Source organism: Crinia signifera, chromosome 19 (assembly GCF_055691185.1).
Source record: "Crinia signifera chromosome 19, ASM5569118v1, whole genome shotgun sequence".
Lineage (NCBI taxonomy): Eukaryota > Metazoa > Chordata > Amphibia > Anura > Myobatrachidae > Crinia > Crinia signifera.
In genome coordinates this window covers 41,459,738-41,478,638 of record NC_139226.1, presented here as the reverse complement: position 1 = coordinate 41,478,638, position 18,901 = coordinate 41,459,738, and the positions used below count along the sequence as shown (strand labels likewise).

The 18,901-nt window shown below is 44.4% G+C and overlaps 1 protein-coding gene across 2 annotated transcripts in view; it reads right to left on the bottom strand.

Annotated features, from left to right (window-relative positions):
- The window catches only part of SHANK1 (SH3 and multiple ankyrin repeat domains 1), a 463,174-nt gene that overhangs the window by 235,652 nt on the left and 208,621 nt on the right, over positions 1 to 18,901 (bottom strand). For both annotated transcript variants that reach the window (XM_083162439.1, XM_083162440.1), the window contains exons 3-4: positions 10,790 to 10,993; positions 7,277 to 7,348 (exon numbers count right to left, since the gene is read on the bottom strand). In XM_083162439.1, the coding sequence (XP_083018565.1) occupies positions 7,277 to 7,348; positions 10,790 to 10,993 (276 nt within the window). The remainder of the gene's footprint in view (positions 1 to 7,276; positions 7,349 to 10,789; positions 10,994 to 18,901) is intronic.

The following is an 18,901-nucleotide window of genomic DNA, read 5'->3' as shown; positions in this document are numbered from 1 at the left end:
ACAGAACACACAAACAAACATTGAACAGATACACACAGCACATTACACACACACACATTTATACGTAGCACACCTTACACACTTACAGATTGGGCAGATCACACAACACACACACATAACATACCTGTAACAGCACAACACACACCCACATTCACCACACACACAAAAAAAAGCACAACACACAAAACACACACATAAGCAGTGTACACACGGGGGCTGAAATCGCTGGAAATATGGTCGCCAGCGACCATATTTCCAGTGATGGGAGTGTGCCCTGGCGATAAATCGCTGGGTGCGCGCTCCCGTTTTCAGCCCCATTCTAATCGATGGTCGCAGGAACATGCTCCTGCAACCAGCTGATTACCTCTGCGACTCCCCCGGCTGAGGTTCCTTTTCATCAGCGACCATCTCTGGTCGCTGATGAAAAGGAGAAACTGAGCAATATATCTCCCTGTGTGTACGGGGCTTTAAACATTGCACAGATACACAAAGGCACAACACACACATACACATACTATATATACATAGCACACCTCACACACTTATGCATTGGACAGATACATACAACACAACACACACAACCACATACACTAAAACACACACACAAAAACAGTACAACACACACAAACACAAAAAAAAGAAAAGAATTTGCCGTTTATTTAACAGTCTGTACCGGCAAATAAAAACTGTACCTAATGTACCGTTTTTTTCTTTTTCCCATATCCGTCTCTGCGCTCCCCGGCCAGTTGTACTGAGATATCTTTGTCCTGGCCAATGCACCCATTGATCAATACAAAGTGGGTACACTGCACTCACCCTGTTAGTCAGTTGGATGTTAGGCACTGCTCTGCCTTAAGCGTTTCCCAGACTCATTTGGTTCACAGATAATGTTTGGTCGATGGGCATGAGCGCTGCATGTATCTGTTTGAATGTTATGAGTGTAAGAAGTTGAAGAATAAGACTGAGATGAAGATTTGTCACGTTATAGTGTACAATTCACTCAATAAATCGTGAAATAAATATGTGTACATAGAAGTACAATCAAGAAATGAAAGTAGGATTAAAAAATAAATTCTGATTCAAACTGATAATTGTTTGGATGGGGGTTGGTTGCGAAACAAATATATAGGAGGGGGGTATGGAAATTGTGGGCATAATTGGTGTTTGGTACACCTACAGGGGGTCCCCAGTTGTTGAGAAATTTTCACTACAGTGTCACCATAGGGGGATTTCCAATTGGGGTTCAGGTGGTCTTTTAGGGACCCCTTTACAATCCCATTTTCTCTTCTCCTGGAGCCTACGGTATCCCTCAGTGATTGACTATCATTAAGGGAGACCGTAGGCTCAAGGAGAAGAGACCTATGGGATTGTAAAGGGTCTCTAAAAGACCACCTGGATCCCAATTGGGAATCCCACTATGGTGACACTGTGACCGTGACACTGTAGTGAAAATCCCATCAATTGAGGACCCCCTGTATCTGTACCAAACACCAATTATGCCCACAATATCCATACCCCCCCTATAGATTTGTTTTGCAACCCACCCCCATCCAAACAATTATCAGTTTGAATCAGAACTTATTTTTTAATCCGACTTTCATTTCTTGATTATACTACTATGTACACTTATATACAGTATATTTTTTCACGATTTATTGAGTAAATTGTACACTTTGTAACATGGCAATTCTTTTTCTCAGTCTTATTCTTCAACTACTTACACTACAAACCTTATCAATGCACCCATTTATGATTGCGATGGCTGGATCGGTGGATTGGCCTGGTGGGTGTAGGGAAGAATTTGGCCCATTGCACCCGTTCCCAGTGGTGCATTGCAGTAGTGCGGGTAGCGTGCGTCGCGTCATGACGTCATGTGGCTAGGCCCGCGGACCTACTCCCACACTCAGGGACTGCCCCACTGTTTGGTAGAGATGCCCGGTGCATGTTCTTTACAGATCTCCAGACCTCAGAGACTGCTGCAGGCAGGATCGGTGAGGGGAGCGGCAGTGGCAGGGAGCAGTGAATTTTTAATTAATTATGGCTTGGAAAGTAACGTCCACCCCGGTCTCCACGCACTCAGCGCCTTTAATTACACACCCTAGAAACTGTACCATTGAAAGTATAGAAATGGAGGTGTGGCCACGTCCCTTTCTGATTTTGTACTGATTTCTGACCCTCAGATGTTGGAGGGTATGTCATAGGTGCTAAATATCAGGAGTGGATGTAGAATTCATCAACACATACAAGTTATCAACTCAGGAGCGTTGTGTTTCAAACAACACAACACACCGGATTTCATTGCCGTCATTGAGTATCAATGTAAACACATTCTAACATTATGGTGGAATCTATAACAAATTGCAATCTTAGGTCTAAAAAACAAAAAAACAAGGTTTTCCCGGGCAACGCCGGGCGGGTCAGCTAGTATATATATATACACACACACATCACATACTGTAAAGGGGCCTACACATGTAGCAATTTAGGGGCATCTCACTAGATCATTTAGAAAATGCCCCATCACTCTTGTGTATTGCCTGGCGATTAATATCCAGCATGCTGGATATTAATTGGCCATCGCAGTGACAGATCGCTATGCACACCTCGCTGACACCTCGCTGTGTGCTGAGCTATCTTGCTGAGCGTTCTGAGCTATCTAGCCTAGCTCATAACGCTCAGGAAATCTCCATGTGTGTATAGGCCCTTTAAGATGAGCGCAGCAGGATGTTTTTCTAGTGCCCAACTGTGCTGTGCTGTCATTCTGGCCAGCAGGCATCACATACTTCTTGACCTCTTTTATCAAGTACTCAATGCTCTGCTCCTGATTATGATTGCGGTCACCTTTGTTGACCTGGTTAATTGATAAGAAAATGGTCTCCAAACAGTTGACGCCAATCCTAAGAGAAGCCCGGGAGCAGGGCATTTTGTGCTTGATTGAAGGGGTCATGTTGGAGGAACTCCAATCAATGTATATCAACTGTACACAGTAAACCTTACCTCTGCATCACAGACTAACTTGCTACACAGACTGCACTGAGCTCACAAGGTGACCTCGCAACAGCGTTTAATTTCAGACTAACCTGCTATATGGACTATAACTACGTGACTATACTGAAATCACAGTGACATCACTATTTAATTGCAGACGAACCTGCTACATGGACTATTACTATATGACTGTATTGAGCTCGCAGAGTGACATCACTGTTTAATTATAAACTAACCTACTACATGGGGGTCTATTCAATCGCATATGCGGCTGCAGAACCAGCGAGACTCGCTGCTAAATACAGCGGGTTTTCTGCATTAGCCGCGGGTCTCGCTGTTTGGGGGAATCTGCGATCCTCGCTGTTTAACCCCCTTGCCGGCCGCTCACCGCAGCATTGAATACTACCCATGGACTATAACTGTGTGACTGCACTGACATCCCAGAGTGACATTACTATTTATTTACAGACTAACCTGCTAACCTACAGTGTACATGGACTATAACTGTGACTGCACTGACACCACAGAGTGACATCACTATTTATTTACAGACTAACCTGCTACATGAACTATAATTGTGTGACTTCACTGACACCACAGAGTGACATCACTATTTATTTACAGACTAACCTGCTACACTAACTATAATTGTGTGACTGCACTGACACCACAGTGACATCACTATTTAATTTCAGATAAACCTGTTACATGGACTATAACTGTGTGACTGCACTGACATCACACAGTGACATCATTATTTATTTACAGACTAACCTGCTAACCTACAGTCTACATGGACTATAACTGTGTGACTGCGCTGACACCACAGAGTGACATCACTACAGTATTTATTTAATCACAGACTAACCTGCTAACTACGTACATGGCTACATTGAGCTCATGTTCAACAACAAATCAGTGTCCAAGATGCTAGATAGCCAGCACACTCTACATACTCTGTGATATCATTAAAATGAACAAGAAAGATAAACAAAAAATAGATGCACTTGTATTAATGATTCCATGAGGAAAAGCCATCTAGATCGTGCTGTATTTGCAGAAATAATAAATGGACTAATTTATAGATGGATTTTAATGCAAAATGATATTTTTCAATGAAAGTTCTCCTCTAATAAGCGATATCTGAGGAGGATTAAGGTTTAGTTGCAGAAAGACAAGCAGAAACAATTGTCACAGCTATGGGAGATATACTGTATAATCTGCTAATAGATCAGTGTGCGCTATAATATCGGTAGAAAGCATTCACACTGCTGCGACTATTAAGAAAGAATACATCTTTATGATTATAATAAAGCAGCCTTAAACTCTTCCATCACATAAATCATTGATATTTTATTATCTTTGGAAGTGCTGACACCTTGATAAGTGATCCTCGCCATTTTCTACTAAACAACTTCGGCTGGTGATTTAACATTGTTGTCGCTTCGAATAGATAGCTTGGACGTTGGGGGAAGTGATATTGTATGGCTGCCAGACAGTTATACTGTATATTAGATTATTATACCAATATAATGTACGTTACTTAACTGAAACATATTGTACATTGCACTTGTGTTCATTCTAGAACCCTGCACCTAGTCAGTGAGGGGGGCATATTTTAATTTTGATGGGCAATATTTTAGACGTGATGTATAGCAACAGCTACTGTACTGTAACTGCACTAATACTTCACGTATTCAATATTGCCCTTATAAATTAAAATATTACCTCCACGCTGATTAGGTGTAGGCATAGTTGCCTCCCCTCCTGCATTCTGCAGGAGACTCCCTGAAACAGCAGCAATCTCCCTCTCTCCCTCATTAGTCTAGCAATCTCCCTCATTTCACCTAGCCCACATTACACTGTTACATTTCTGGGGAAAAAGGAATGAGAGATAGATACATTTACATTGAATCATCAGCGCCATTTCCCAGCACTTTACCAAGTATACAGTAGTAGCTCTTACCAAGTGCTTTGGGGATCATCTACATTTGGATATAAGTCATTTTACAAGATTCCTCTCAGATGTAGCAGATGTAGCAGTACACACCCACGCTCCCAGGTGCCACGTTCACTATCTCTTTTCACAATCTCTCCATATATGGAAATAGCAACGCCCTTTAGGTGGAGCATGACACACCCCCTTAATGGGGTGCTGTGCAACATTCTACTACCAACTATAATCTCCCTGAAACTAGTTTTCAAAAGTAGGCAAGTATGGGGTGCCTGTATGCATTGGCGTCTTTTCTACCTGGATACAGGTCTGCTGAAGGGGCCTGGGTCCCGCTCCCCCTTTGCAGGGAACCGGGCAGTGGGGAGAGAGATGACAGCACAGCCTCTCTCCCCAGCCCAGCACACACTGCTCAGTGGCATGTTCTGAGCTGGAGAGGGAGAGGCAGCTGCAGCAGCCTGTCCTCTCTCTCCTTCTCGTTCATTTTTTTTTTTCTTCACAGAGGCATGGCCTTGCCCCCTCCCGTAGACCCTGCCCTCCATTTTACCGGGGGGCAGCCAACTTGTTGGCACCCCTGCCTGTATGAAAACTATGGGGATTATTTACTAAGATGTTGCTGTGGGCAACCAATCAGATTATTTCTATTATCTTCTAGGAGGTGCTTAAAAAATAAGAAGTAGATTCTGATTGGTTGCTATGGGAAACATCCTATCTTCAATAGAACTCCCATTTTAGTAAAGTGCCTTTTTAGAATTGAAATTAATGCCATTGCTTATAAGATATACAGTTTATAAGCATCAAAAGGAATTCATACAGAGCAGCCCTTCGTTCACTAGGATAAGAACTACAACAGTTATGCACAATTCTCTATATGGTTGAATTGTTAGTTTGTAGTACCATTATAGCCTGCAGATGGCACTGTTGCTACTGTAAGCTTTTAGTACATACAGTAATTAGACTATAGCATTGACCACTGTGTGCATACAATAGGTAACATTTGGGTTGGGATAAAAGTCTAAAGCTCCGGACACATGGGGTGGGCATATTGGCAAGTGTCCCGTATTCACCAGCAACACAGCAACCAGCTATGGTTGATGATGAAAACGAGGCATTCTGCAGGGGAAGCCGCTGGTTAAAGTTCTTAAGGTGTACGCAAACCATTGAGTGTAAATAAGTACAGTACCTTTAGGGATGTAGTCAATCCCTGCTGTTATTTCCAAAAGTCGAATAATAGGTAAAATTTAAATTCAACCCATCCAGTCTATCAAACCGACAGTTTAGAATGCGTTTTCGCCAATGCCGGTTCAGCTTTAAAAAAGGTGAATTTGCATTGGCGTAAACGGGCGCTAAATTGTTGAAGTCTGCGCTGATTCTGCCGATTCACAGACGATACCTTTTGGAAATATCTCCACGCGTTGAATGCCCCCTTTAATCCTTATTACAATGTTCTCAGAAGATACTATACTACACACGATGGCTTAATTGGTTTCAGAATAAAGATGTTCTCAGCGTTACTTCCCTGTTGGGGAAATCTTTATTCACACTGTGTTTCTTTAGGATCTGTCATAGCATATAAAGGAAAGCACAGCTTTATCCTGTTCAAAATTGTATCTCACCATCTATACACAGTATAAAAAAAATAGTAGCTATCTCGGAGAAGATAAAAACTAATAATAGCAGTAGCGCCCCATCCCTATCTCAGGAGGAGGATGTTTATGATTTGCATAAAACACATTTTCTATAGTAAAAATATTTCTATATTCTTTTACATTTCCCTGTATTTTTCTTTTGAAGGAAAGGGACGTGGACTCCACTGTGCAGATCAGTGGCATAATATCATCCCAGTTGCCCGGAGGCAAGGTCAATAGTGGTGCCCCACACACACGCACACACGCACACACCACCTTATATAAATATATATATGCATGAGTGTCATACTTACCGACTTTTTTTTTAACACCGCCCCCATGCCACTCCAATGCTGTAATTTGCGGGTCCATGGATTGGGAGGGGGGGGGGGGTGCTAAAATTACACAATTTGTGTCATTTTAGCCCTGCCCCTTTGCCTCGGACCTGCAAAATCCCAGACTTGGTGCCGCAGGCAAGGGGGAGCTGGGGGCTGCAGGGGGAAAGCGGGAGACTTGCCTACTTTCCCGGGGGTGCCCCCTTGGGAGCAGAAGCCTGACAGCAGATGACTCCATTGCCTCCCAGAGATTTCATCTAGCCCATTAAAATGTTATTAATAAATTAGACGAAAGAAGATTTCCTACTGATACGATAAGCGGTGATAGAAAACCTTATATGTATTCTATGGTTTATTCTGTGCAATAAACTCACCTTGGTGTGGAGCTTGGCCAATTGCTTTTCATCAAGGTTAGTCTGTTTGTAAACTCTTGTCTTATAGCGGAACTGGAAAAAAACACCATGAATAAGAGCAATTAGCAATGATTTATTTAACAATGCACATTAACTGCACTCCATAGGCCAGTGTCACACATGTATTAGATAAAGTCTAACTTTTCCAACAAGGAAACAAGTAACCCAATATATTCTGTAGAGAGAGGTAAAGTAGGTTTTCCTGTCATATACAGTAACTGGTAATGCAGCACCCGGACCTTCATAGTTGAGCCACGATTCCTATATAGCAGGTTTAAATAAATAGTAGTAGATGCTGATTAGTTGTCCATAGCAACATCCCATCAGAAATAGAACCCCCATTTTTGTAAATTTACCCCATAGACTTTAGGGTGAATCCAATGAGCTGAAATTTTTTTTATAGACAATTTATTTTTGGGGATTATCCGATTAGCCCCCATTTTTCCATATGAACAATTCTCGGAAGCCACGGACCTATGTATTTCCGTGGCTCCATTCATGGCAAAGAAAAAGGCTTCTTATCGCAGATTTGGTTTCACCTGCCTGAGGCAGGCAAAATAAAATCCCAAATAAGAGCCAGTAGTGAAACTTAAGGACAGTCTCAGGCAAGGTATTTTACTGCATCTAATAGCATACAGCCCTTTGATAAGATGAGAACCACTTGGCCAATCTGGTATGCACCTTTTTAGAACCTTATAGCAACCTTGAACCTATTTGATCCTTAAAAAAATATAAGAAATCCATATGTCTATCCTAAGCATATTTAAATTGCTCTACTGTATTTGCATCTACCACCTATGATGGGAGGCTATTCCACTAACCCACTACCCTTACTGTGAAGTAATTGTTCCTCAAATTTCCTTTGAACCTCCCTCCAGTTCCAGCACATGCCTTTTCATAAGCTAATACTTCTCCTTTACACCGTTAAGACCATTGACATATCTGAATGTTTCTACCATGTATATCCTTTCCTCTCTCTGCTATTTTTTTTAAGTCTTTGGGAGCATTTGAATAATATTCTTCCCTGGTTGGATATACAGTGTTCTGACATTTTGTGACTATACTCTTGGCACAGTCATACACACCAAAGGCGAAACTACCTTGGGTGCAAGAGGTGTGGCTGCTACGGGGCCTCCCAGACATGCCTTTCCCCCTACACCCGGTCGTGCATGCAGCAATCACACATAAACCAAATTGGTTGTGGTGATCTGGGGACTCCAAACAGAAAGGGGTGTGGCCTCATGGAGTTTAGGGGCGTGTTCTCATGGCTCACCACTGCCCAGTTATCTCTCTGGCAGCATACCAGGCACTGCCAAAGATTCTGGGCTGCCCCTAGGAACTCCTCGCACACTGAACAGATGCCCTGAACATAGGCACAGCATCTATTCATCCACTGCATGCCGCTACACAATGCCCTAACAGATCAGCCCCGCCCCCTTTTTTGAATGGGATCCTGGGATTGGCTTCACTGGTGGATATAGAGGCAGCAGTGCTCTCTCGTACTTCCTACTTGACGTGCTGGTTACTACAAGAGGGGAGAGGGTTTGGTGGGTCACAGTGGGGCCCTTTGCTGCAGGGACCCAAGAGTTCTTATTACGCCCCTGATACACCCCACAGGATTAGAACCTAGAAAGTTCTATTATTATAATGATACCATATACTTATGCATTTACTTTCATCCCGTTTGCAGGCTCTTAAATGATTGTGCAGCTTTCTGATAGAAACCTTAGCACCTTAACATGTATTAATATTGTGCACAGCATTATTTGTACATTTTCAAACCTAGAACTATGATATATTATTACAGACACATAGGGGGAAATTTACTAAGATGGGACTTCTATTTCACATGGAATGTTGCTTTGGTCAACCAATCAGAATCTACTTATTTAGCAACTTCTAGAACAGGGGTTCTCAAACTATTTTGCTCTGGGACCCCATCAGATGATAAAATGATTGACAGGACCCCAGCAAGTGACTGCAGAAGGTCATCACATCACATGTGTGGTCAGCAGACAGCACATACATGGCAGCATTGTGGAGGTACAGAATGATGGGAGGAGTCTAATATACCATAACCCATCACATCACATGTGTAGTCAGCAGACAGCACATACATGGCAGCACTGTGGAGGCACAGAATGATGGGAGGAGTCTAATATACCATAACCCATTACATCACATGTGTAGTCAGCAGACAGCACATACATGGCAGCACTGTGGAGGTACAGAATGATGGGAGGAGTCAAATATACCATAACCCATCACATCACATGTGTAGTCAGCAGACAGCACATACATGGCAGCACTGTGGAGGTACAGAATGATGGGAGGAGTCAAATATACCATAACCCATCACATCACATGTGTAGTCAGCAGACAGCACATACATGGCAGCACTGTGGAGGTACAGAATGATGGGAGGAGTCAAATATACCATAACCCATCACATCACATGTGTAGTCAGCAGACAGCACATACATGGCAGCATTGTGGAGGTACAGAATGATGGGAGGAGTCTAATATACCATAACCCATTACATCACATGTGTAGTCAGCAGACAGCACATACATGGCAGCACTGTGGAGGTACAGAATGATGGGAGGAGTCAAATATACCATAACCCATCACATCACATGTGTAGTCAGCAGACAGCACATACATGGCAGCATTGTGGAGGTACAGAATGATGGGAGGAGTCTAATATACCATAACCTATCACATCACATGTGTAGCCAGCAGACAGCACATACATGGCAGCATTGTGGAGGTACAGAATGATGGGAGGAGTCTAAAATAACAGACAATTCAACAGACTTTCAGACTCCTTGAATCACTGACTGAGATTAGAAAAGTCATCAGCCTGATGGTCAGCAACATGGAGTCGCGACCCCATGCTGAGAAGGCCGGGACCCACTTTGGTGTCAGGACCCACAGTTTGAGAACCGCGGTTCTAGAAGATAATAGATACAGATGGAGTGCCTGTCAGCCAGCCTGCAGGATCGCCAGATGTTCTGAGTTGACGCAGGCTGGCAGACAGGAGCTCTTTCTGACGGGACGTGCAAGTGTCTCACATGCTCACGCGTCCCCATCAGCAAGGTGGCAGGGAGCGGCTTCCCGTGCCCATCTCGACTTCAGGGAGATGGGCAGGGAGTGGGGGCAGCAAGTGGTGGCTGCGGGGAGGTGCAGGGGACCGGCGGTGGAGGGCTCCGACGGAACAGGGTGTGCACGCCTCGTGCGCGGTCGCCCCCTGCCGCCGGCTGGTGCGAGGCAGCAGCTGGCAATTCTATCGCCAGGAGCAGCTCCATCTGTAGTATCTAATTGGTTGCCCATCGCAAGATCCCATCTGAAATAGAACTCCCATCCTGTACTATGGACTGCGACTGAAAGTTTCTGGCGTGTCTGCCGAATATTTTTAAGTGGCAATCATTTAAAAACAGTAAAATAAATACAATACTACTTCAGATACATGCCTCCAAATATGGAACACCCTTCTCAAAAGACTGTGGATACTCTCGAAGAAGACGTTCCTCATCCAGGAACTTGGCATCTCTCCCGTTGGTTGCTGGTTGGAAGAGACCATAGTTGAGGACATCCTTTAGGCTCTCATTCAGAGTACACAAAATCTGCTGCTTAGCGACCCAAATAGTGGCATCTGGATTAAATCGGAGGCATTTCTGCAATGAAAAAAACAATACATTTTGTTAACCTATCTTTACGTAATTCAGGGGTACCTTTTATTATTTACACTGGACACCCATGTTTTGACAGGACCCTCTACAAGCCAGAAAACTAGTATTCAGGTCTTCTAGATCTCATTGTAGGTCAAATATCAGATACTATTTATGCCCAATACTTTGTTCCCATTTCAGTGTTGTTATGTGAACTAATTATGTCGCCTCAGATGTTCTTTCATGCATTTTCTAGACCTAATGTACTCTAATTATGTTGAATTATTTATCATTAAAAAATCCAGTGAACCAACCCATTTCAGAATATATAAACAAGATGTACCCATTGTATAATGCTTTATGGACCCTGTGATGTTAAACACATTTCAGAACTGTTGCTTTTAATGTTTCTGTGTGAAACTGGAGGGAAAATCATTTTCTACAAACAAAGAGTTGCAAGAGAAATAACCGAAGTGACTTTAATCAAGGCTGTCTTAACTGCATTGTGGGCCCTAGGCAAAGCAGTGCACTTGGGCCACTTCTTAATAAAAAAAAAAATCCAAACTTCTCTATTAGCCTCACAAAAAACTCCAGAGGCACCAGCAAACCCCTGCTCGAAGGCCTCTAGAATTGTGGGGCCCTAGGGCAGCTGCCCAGTAAGCCATGCTTTAAGATGGCCCTGGCTTTAATGTTTCTTCTGCTCCTATAATATAAGGATGGAACCTTATCTCATAGGTACAAAAAATTACTATAGACATCAAAACATAAAAGACGATAAATAAACAAAAGCACATAAAAGACAATAAAAAAAAAAGAAAAAGTATAACAAAAAAGATAAAATAGCAGACTCACAAAGTCTACATAAAAAAAATATAAAGTACTGTAGCACAAATGTGCTAATATGAATAGGTCAATGACTATTTACATCGTATAGAATGTACTTGTGTCAGGATGGGGTCAAGATCTTCGTGGCTGCTAGTCGGATCCCAACAGTGACATCCCAATTCAGGAAACTGTCATGATTCTAACTGTCAGGATGCCACTATCAGCATTATGAGTCTCAGGATCCCAACTGCCAGGATTCAAATTCCAACCCCTTGTTTCAGAATTGAAGCAACAGTTTTTAACACTAATAATCTTTCATACTTTATAAAAGTACTGTTAAGTAAGGATGCCAATTGTGGGATCGGTACACCAGGATCCTGGGATTTAGGGCAGAAATTCCTGGATTGGAGCAACCAAACACCTGACTTCAGGAACCAAATGCTCATGTGCTGCTTGGCTGCAGGGCGTGATGTTAGAGGTCAACCTTATAAAATCATCCCAAATCCCCCCCCCCCAACCACCCCCCCACCCGTTGCTAGTGTGGCGTAACATTTTCAATCACGAATCCTGGGATTGACCAAATGCCCCAGAATTGGCCTCCCTACGTTTAAGGCCTTAACAGTGCCTTACTTACTGACCTGTTGTTGAATATTTGTGTTTTATACATTGTGACATTGAACACAAACATAGCATTCTAACACACTTTCACAGGGTAACAGTGTTTCCCTATCACACAATAGTGAATATGTTAAAGAGTATCTAAATTGCGTGCCTGAAAGTAATGCTGCCCATACACTTATGAGATATTGCATGCAATCATTCGACTTCGACCACATCTGGCAGATAAATCAAATAATTGTGTGCATTTTTAAGGGACCATTTAACGTGTGGCACGGGCACGCCGTCGAATGTCGCATCGATAGAACTTAAGTTCTGCACATAAAATCTATCGAATTGCAGGAGTAATCACATGTGGTTTTTAACCACATGTGATTGCTTGAATGCAATCTGTCTGGACATTCAAGTCATTAACCCCTACTCTTTCGAGCAGTTTGTGCATACGGTTCCATGTTAGCTCTGACAAACATAAGGGGTCACCATGCATGCTGAGAAGAGCAGGGTCCTGAGGACGAAGTCTGAGAACCACTGTAACTACAATATATAACTAAAATGATTTTACTCTCTTGTGCCATTGTTATATGTAACTAATGCATTTGCTTTCTCCAATCCATTTTGATCCAGTCTTGTGGCACTAAAGTATTTGTTTTAACTGGATGCTTATGTTCCCAACAAGCGGCGCCTGCACTTTGCGTAGAGATTTCTCCATCGTTGTTTCCAAGGGGATAACAGCGTGTACTCCCTGGTAATAGTTTCCATGGTAACCCTAAGAACACCAAAGGCTCTTACCATACGACTGTAAAATAAGTCCCTAAGGTCTGACTAATGGAAGTATATTGATGAACTATGCAGGGAGATCAGTGAGAAATTGCTTGAACAAAACTATGGTTTACTTTAATCTTACCTGATCACCGATAGGTGCAATGACATTTAAAGAGACAGTGTCACCCCATCATGAACAAAGTATCTGCATGTGTTACAAAGGCATGCCCACTACACAGCTGCCTACCCTCCTGCATTCTGCAGGAGACTCCCTGACATAGCAGCAATCTCCTTCTCTCCCTCATTAGTCTAGCAATCTCCCTCATGTCACCTAAGCCCACATTACACTGTTACATCATAGTTACCTACCCTACTGCATTCTGCAGGAGACTCCCTGAAATAGCAGCAATCTCCCTCTCTCCCTCATTAGTCTAGCAATCTCCCTCATGTCACCTAGCCCACATTACACTGTTACATTTTTTGGAGAAAAAAGGTATGAGAGAAAGATACATTTACATTGAATCATCAGCGCCATTTCCCAGCACTTTACCAAGTATAGTAGCTCTTACTAACTGCTTTGGGGCTCATCTACATTTGGATATAAGTCATTTTAAAAGATTCCTCTCAGATATAGCAGTACACACCCACACTTCTAGGTGCCATGTTCCCAATCTCTCCATATAGGAAACTAGACACGCCCTTTGGGAGGAGCATGACACGCCCCCTCAATGGGGCACTGTGCAAAATTGTACTACCAACTATAATCTCCCTGAAACTAATTTTCAAAAGTAGGTTATAAAGGCATGCCCTATGGCTTAACCAGCAGCTCTGCGTATTTACTGCATGCTATAATCATTATATAGTGTACTCTGTACTTATGTAATCATGTAACAGAATGTATAGAAGAAGGGATTACTTTCCTCTTGCTAGCTAGCTGGTGTTTTCAGTGCTGGCACTAGATGTTTTCAGTGCCCTGTGGCTGCAGGCGGAGTATTAATCTTTCCTGCAAAACTACTCACAGCAGCAGTTAATATGCTGCTCTCTCAGCGAGCAGGGAACAATGCGAGACAGACAGTTCTCTTAGCACTTCTGGGAGGAATATTGTAATATTAATATTGTATCAGCCAGCATGATAGGTTACATGGGACATATATTTAGGGTGTTAGGGGTTTTGCATATTTGTCAGTCACAAGAAGGAAGTGGAACTGTAGTAACAGTAACTTCCAGAATAGCTAGCCACCGCGGGGCGCACCCAAGCATGTGTGACTGGCACTCAGGGCTGCCATCAAGAATTTTGGGGCCCAGGACTAATTTCCAGTCCGGGCATCGCCCTCCTCACTTGACTTACCGTAATACGGCTCCTGCTCCCCCATCTCCTCTTCCGCTGAGCTCTGATTGGCTCAAAAGCCGCTGCAGCATTTTAATTGGCCACCGGTGTGTTGGGATGAATAAGTCTGCGCTCTGGGACCTGCTTTGTTCAGCGCACTGAGCGCTGCGGAGGCAGTCGGGAGGAGGGGGAGGGTTGTGGTGGGAAAACGAGCTGCTCGAACCGTTCCGGAGACCGGGGCCCGGGACAGCTGTACCCACAGCACCCCCCTAGTGGCGGCCCTGCTGGCACTGTTGGGGTTGTATGGGGTATTGGGTCGACCAATATAAGATCGACATGCATTGGGTTGACCACAGAAGGTCGACATGGCTTAGGTCGACACACGAAATAGGTCAACATGGCTAAGGTTGACATAGTTGGAAGGTGGACACACGCAATAGTTCAACAGTCAAAAGATTGTGTGTTGTTCACTTTTTTGTGCAGAATGTTGACACGGCCGACATGGACACTATAAAAGTGCATCGTTGCGCTCGCCATGGTACAGACGCGGTGCCCCGCTACGCTCGGCACACTATTCTGTTCTGCCTCCATGCCCTAGTGGCAGGTATGAAATACCGCCTGCCAGCACATGATATGCCTGTGACCTGCTGTATACATCACAATCGTGTTTAGGAGTAAGCACAACTACAGTATGTACAGCCCAGAAATCCATGGACACGCCCCCTTCACAGTGAACACCCAATCACACCATGCAGCCGTGTGTCGATGCTACTGAGCTACGTACTTTCTGCTCTGGTGAATGTGCAATACCTTAACAGACAAGATTGACATAGATCCACCACTGCATCAGACTTGGTTGTAATATTTTGCATGTGGGGTGGTGGTGTTGGGGGGGACCGGCCGTTCTATCCCCAGCAGTCCCCCCCAGCAGCAGGCTGAGGCGGGAGGGGGGGACCAGCCACTCAGTTTTAAAGTCGGGGACCAGCCACTCAGTTTTAAAGCCTCCAGAAGCCCCCCAACAGGAGGGGCACCTGGCATTCAAGCCGGGAAGACGGGTGAGTAGTGAGGCGCTAGTGCCGGGTTGTTCCCGGGGACAACCGGGGAATTTTGGCAGGTGCGAATGGGGTATTAGTCAACTGTATGTCTAGAACCTTCATTTACTGTACATACCTAGCGAGCATGGCTATAGAACGTTACTTTTACCTAGCACATAAAAGTTTATGATCCTGGAATGTCCAGAAGATGCGTGAATTGCACGGACAACCCTCCTGCATGCACCCTGAGTGTCCACTTCTGCGAATCTGTAAGGCCCCCATACACTTCTCAGAGAGTAGAAGTCGAATATGATAACCTTAAACTCCCCGGTAGCTTCCTGGGTGGAAGGATCATATATACGATACACCGTATACAGTCTTTTTGCATATATTTTATTGTATGCAATCTCAGCCAAGGCTGCCAGATTCGATAAATCTTAGCAGCCCTTGGATCTCCGGCTCCGATCTTGGAGGTTAAAGACATTCGATTTGATACTTTTCACCCAATTTCTCATCCCAATTGCAACGGAATCAGGTGAAAAGGACCCAAATCCCACTGGTGACCCCTTTGCTGAAAATTTTAATTGATGCAAAGTAAAGCAAGCATGTACTGTACTGTACTGTACTGTACTGTACTGTACTGTACATATGCTATGTACTAAAAGGTCATTTCCCTTGCATTATTTTTGACTATCAACAACAGGGATACGGTCGTATTGTTGACCCGACTTAGGTCGACAGTCATTAGGTCGACACCATTGGGTCGACAGGCAATAAGGTCGACAGGATTCTAGGTTGACATGGATGAAGGTCAACAGGTGTCTAGTTTGACATGGGACAAGGTTGACAGGGTTTTAGGTCGACAGGTCGCGAGGTCCACATGGGTTTTTTCACTGGTTTTTGAGCCGTCATGTGGCGACAGGCGGTAATTTATGCCCTACCATCCACTAGGGTGTGGTGGGAGAATAAAATAGGGTGCCAAGCGCAGCGAGGGGCTGCGGTTGACTTCCAAATGTGTCCATGTCGACTATGTCGACATTCGGATAAAAATACAGTGAAAAAACCATGTTGACCTCGTGACCTGTCCACCTAACCCATGTTGACCTAACCCATTTGTCGACCTAAACCCATGTCGACCTAGACACCTGTTGACCTCCACCCATGTCGACCTAGAACCCTGTCGACCTAATGACTGTCATCCTAAGTCGGGTCACACCCCCACAAGGCAACAACAAAGCTAATTTTTTAGGCTGTGAGAATGTGCATCACTGTCTATCAGGTATAAGAATCGAGCTTGATAGACCTATATGAAATTACTTTGAATCTTTCACCAAAATAAAATGATAGTTTTGCATTGCAGAGATGCCTGCATCATTAAATATTAATGGGGTAATATTAACGTATTCTGCTCTCTTGCAATGATCTGTGTCGTAGCCAACGCATACAAATAAATACAGAGCTGTGATTTAAACAGTGGAGACAGTTGATATATTCAGAAACACAATTAGCAGCACAAATAAATCAATGGGAGAGAGTGAGACTCGCTGTTTGTTGTACAATATATTTACACAGCAGGAATAAATGGAAGGGTATTGGTTTCAGAACATTGTAGAGAAAGCGAGTTAATAGCCAGCCGTTTGATTACAGTATGTTTTGTACACTGAGTGCCTTGCACTTGCAAGTATACTGATTTCCATCTTACTTTTTTAAGAAATGTGACAAATGTCCAATAAACACACAAAGCAGAGTAAATGCACAATAAGGGTCGATCAATGTATCATTGATTTCCGATTGGCTCACAAAGCGGCACCATATTTGAAATGTCCGAGAGCCACTGGAGGGGTGAGGGAAGGCTGCCCGGGAGTCACTATCAGTGAGACCTGCACATGACAGTGCTGCTGTGTGTGGAGAGGGGCAGGTACTTGTGTATTTTGGCGGCGCCCGATTTCAGCATCGTACGATGAACGTATCGCATCGCATGCCATGTACCCGATGGCATGCGATGCGACGCGATTTTGACCCCCTATACGATGAAAAATCGTATAAGCACCCTAATGGGTGCTTTTGAGCAACCTAATGGGTGCTTACAATGTTAAATGCACCCCCACGCCACCCCCCCCCACTATAAACGTGAACCCGAAGTGTGGCGAGCGCAGCGAGCCCGTGAGGGGCGGCGGTACGCGTCCTACGACCTTTTGGTACCCCCACTATCCACGTCGGCGTGGAGTTGAGAATAGATTAGTGTGGCGAGTGCAGCGAGCCACCGAGCCCGAAGCGTGGCGAGCGCAGCGAGCCCCGCGAGGGGCCGCGGATACCTTCACAGGTAAACGCGTCCCTTCGCGGGCTTCACAGGTATCCGCGTCCGCTCGCCACGCTTCGGGCTCGGTGGCTCGCTGCGCTCGCTACACTAATCTATTCTCAACTCCACGCCGACGTGGATAGTGGGGGTATGAAAAGGTCATAGGACGCGTACCGCCACCCCTCGCGGGCTCGCTGCACTCGCCACGCTTCGGGTTCACGTTTATAGTGGGGGGGTGGCGTGGGGGGGTGGCGTGGGGGTGCATTTAACATTGAAAGCACCCATTAGGGTGCTTATACAATGTTTAATCGCATCGCATCGTATGGCATTGTATGCCATGTACAATGGCATACAATTTGAAAATTGTATGCCATCGTACACTAACCAACGAAATTGCGTCGCATCGCATACCATCGCATGCGTTATGGTATGCGATGCGATGGGCGCCGCCAAAATACACAAGTACCGAGGGGCATGAGCCGGCATGGTTGGAGGGAGCCCCCTGAGCAATGAGCGCGTAATCCCCCCCTTGTGCAACAAGCATGAAACCCTTCTCATCCCCTGGGCATTGAGCTTGTAATCACCCCATGGCTACAAGCATGAAACCCCCTGTGCCAACAAGCACAAAACTCCTGGCATCTAGCATGTAGGTAAGAGTTGCTTACAGTATGTGGCATAATATGTAATGGGCATCATGGCATGTGGTATACTAAGTAATGGGCATTACGGTGTGGGCATAATGTGAAGTGGGCATTATGGTGTGGGACATAATGTGTAATAGGCATTACCATGTGGGGCATAATGTGTAATGGGCATTAAGGTGTGTGGCATAATGTGGCCATGCCCCTATTGTCATGTAACCACTCATCTATTTCATATGACCACGCCCCCTCATGACACATGGCCATGCCCACTTTTGGGGCGCACTTATAGTACCACTGAGAAATAATACATGCGCCACTGTATCTGTAGTATACATCTGTAGTATACAGTACAAAGCGAAATGCCTGCGGCTACAGGAGAGGGCAGCAAAAGTGCAGGTGTTCTGT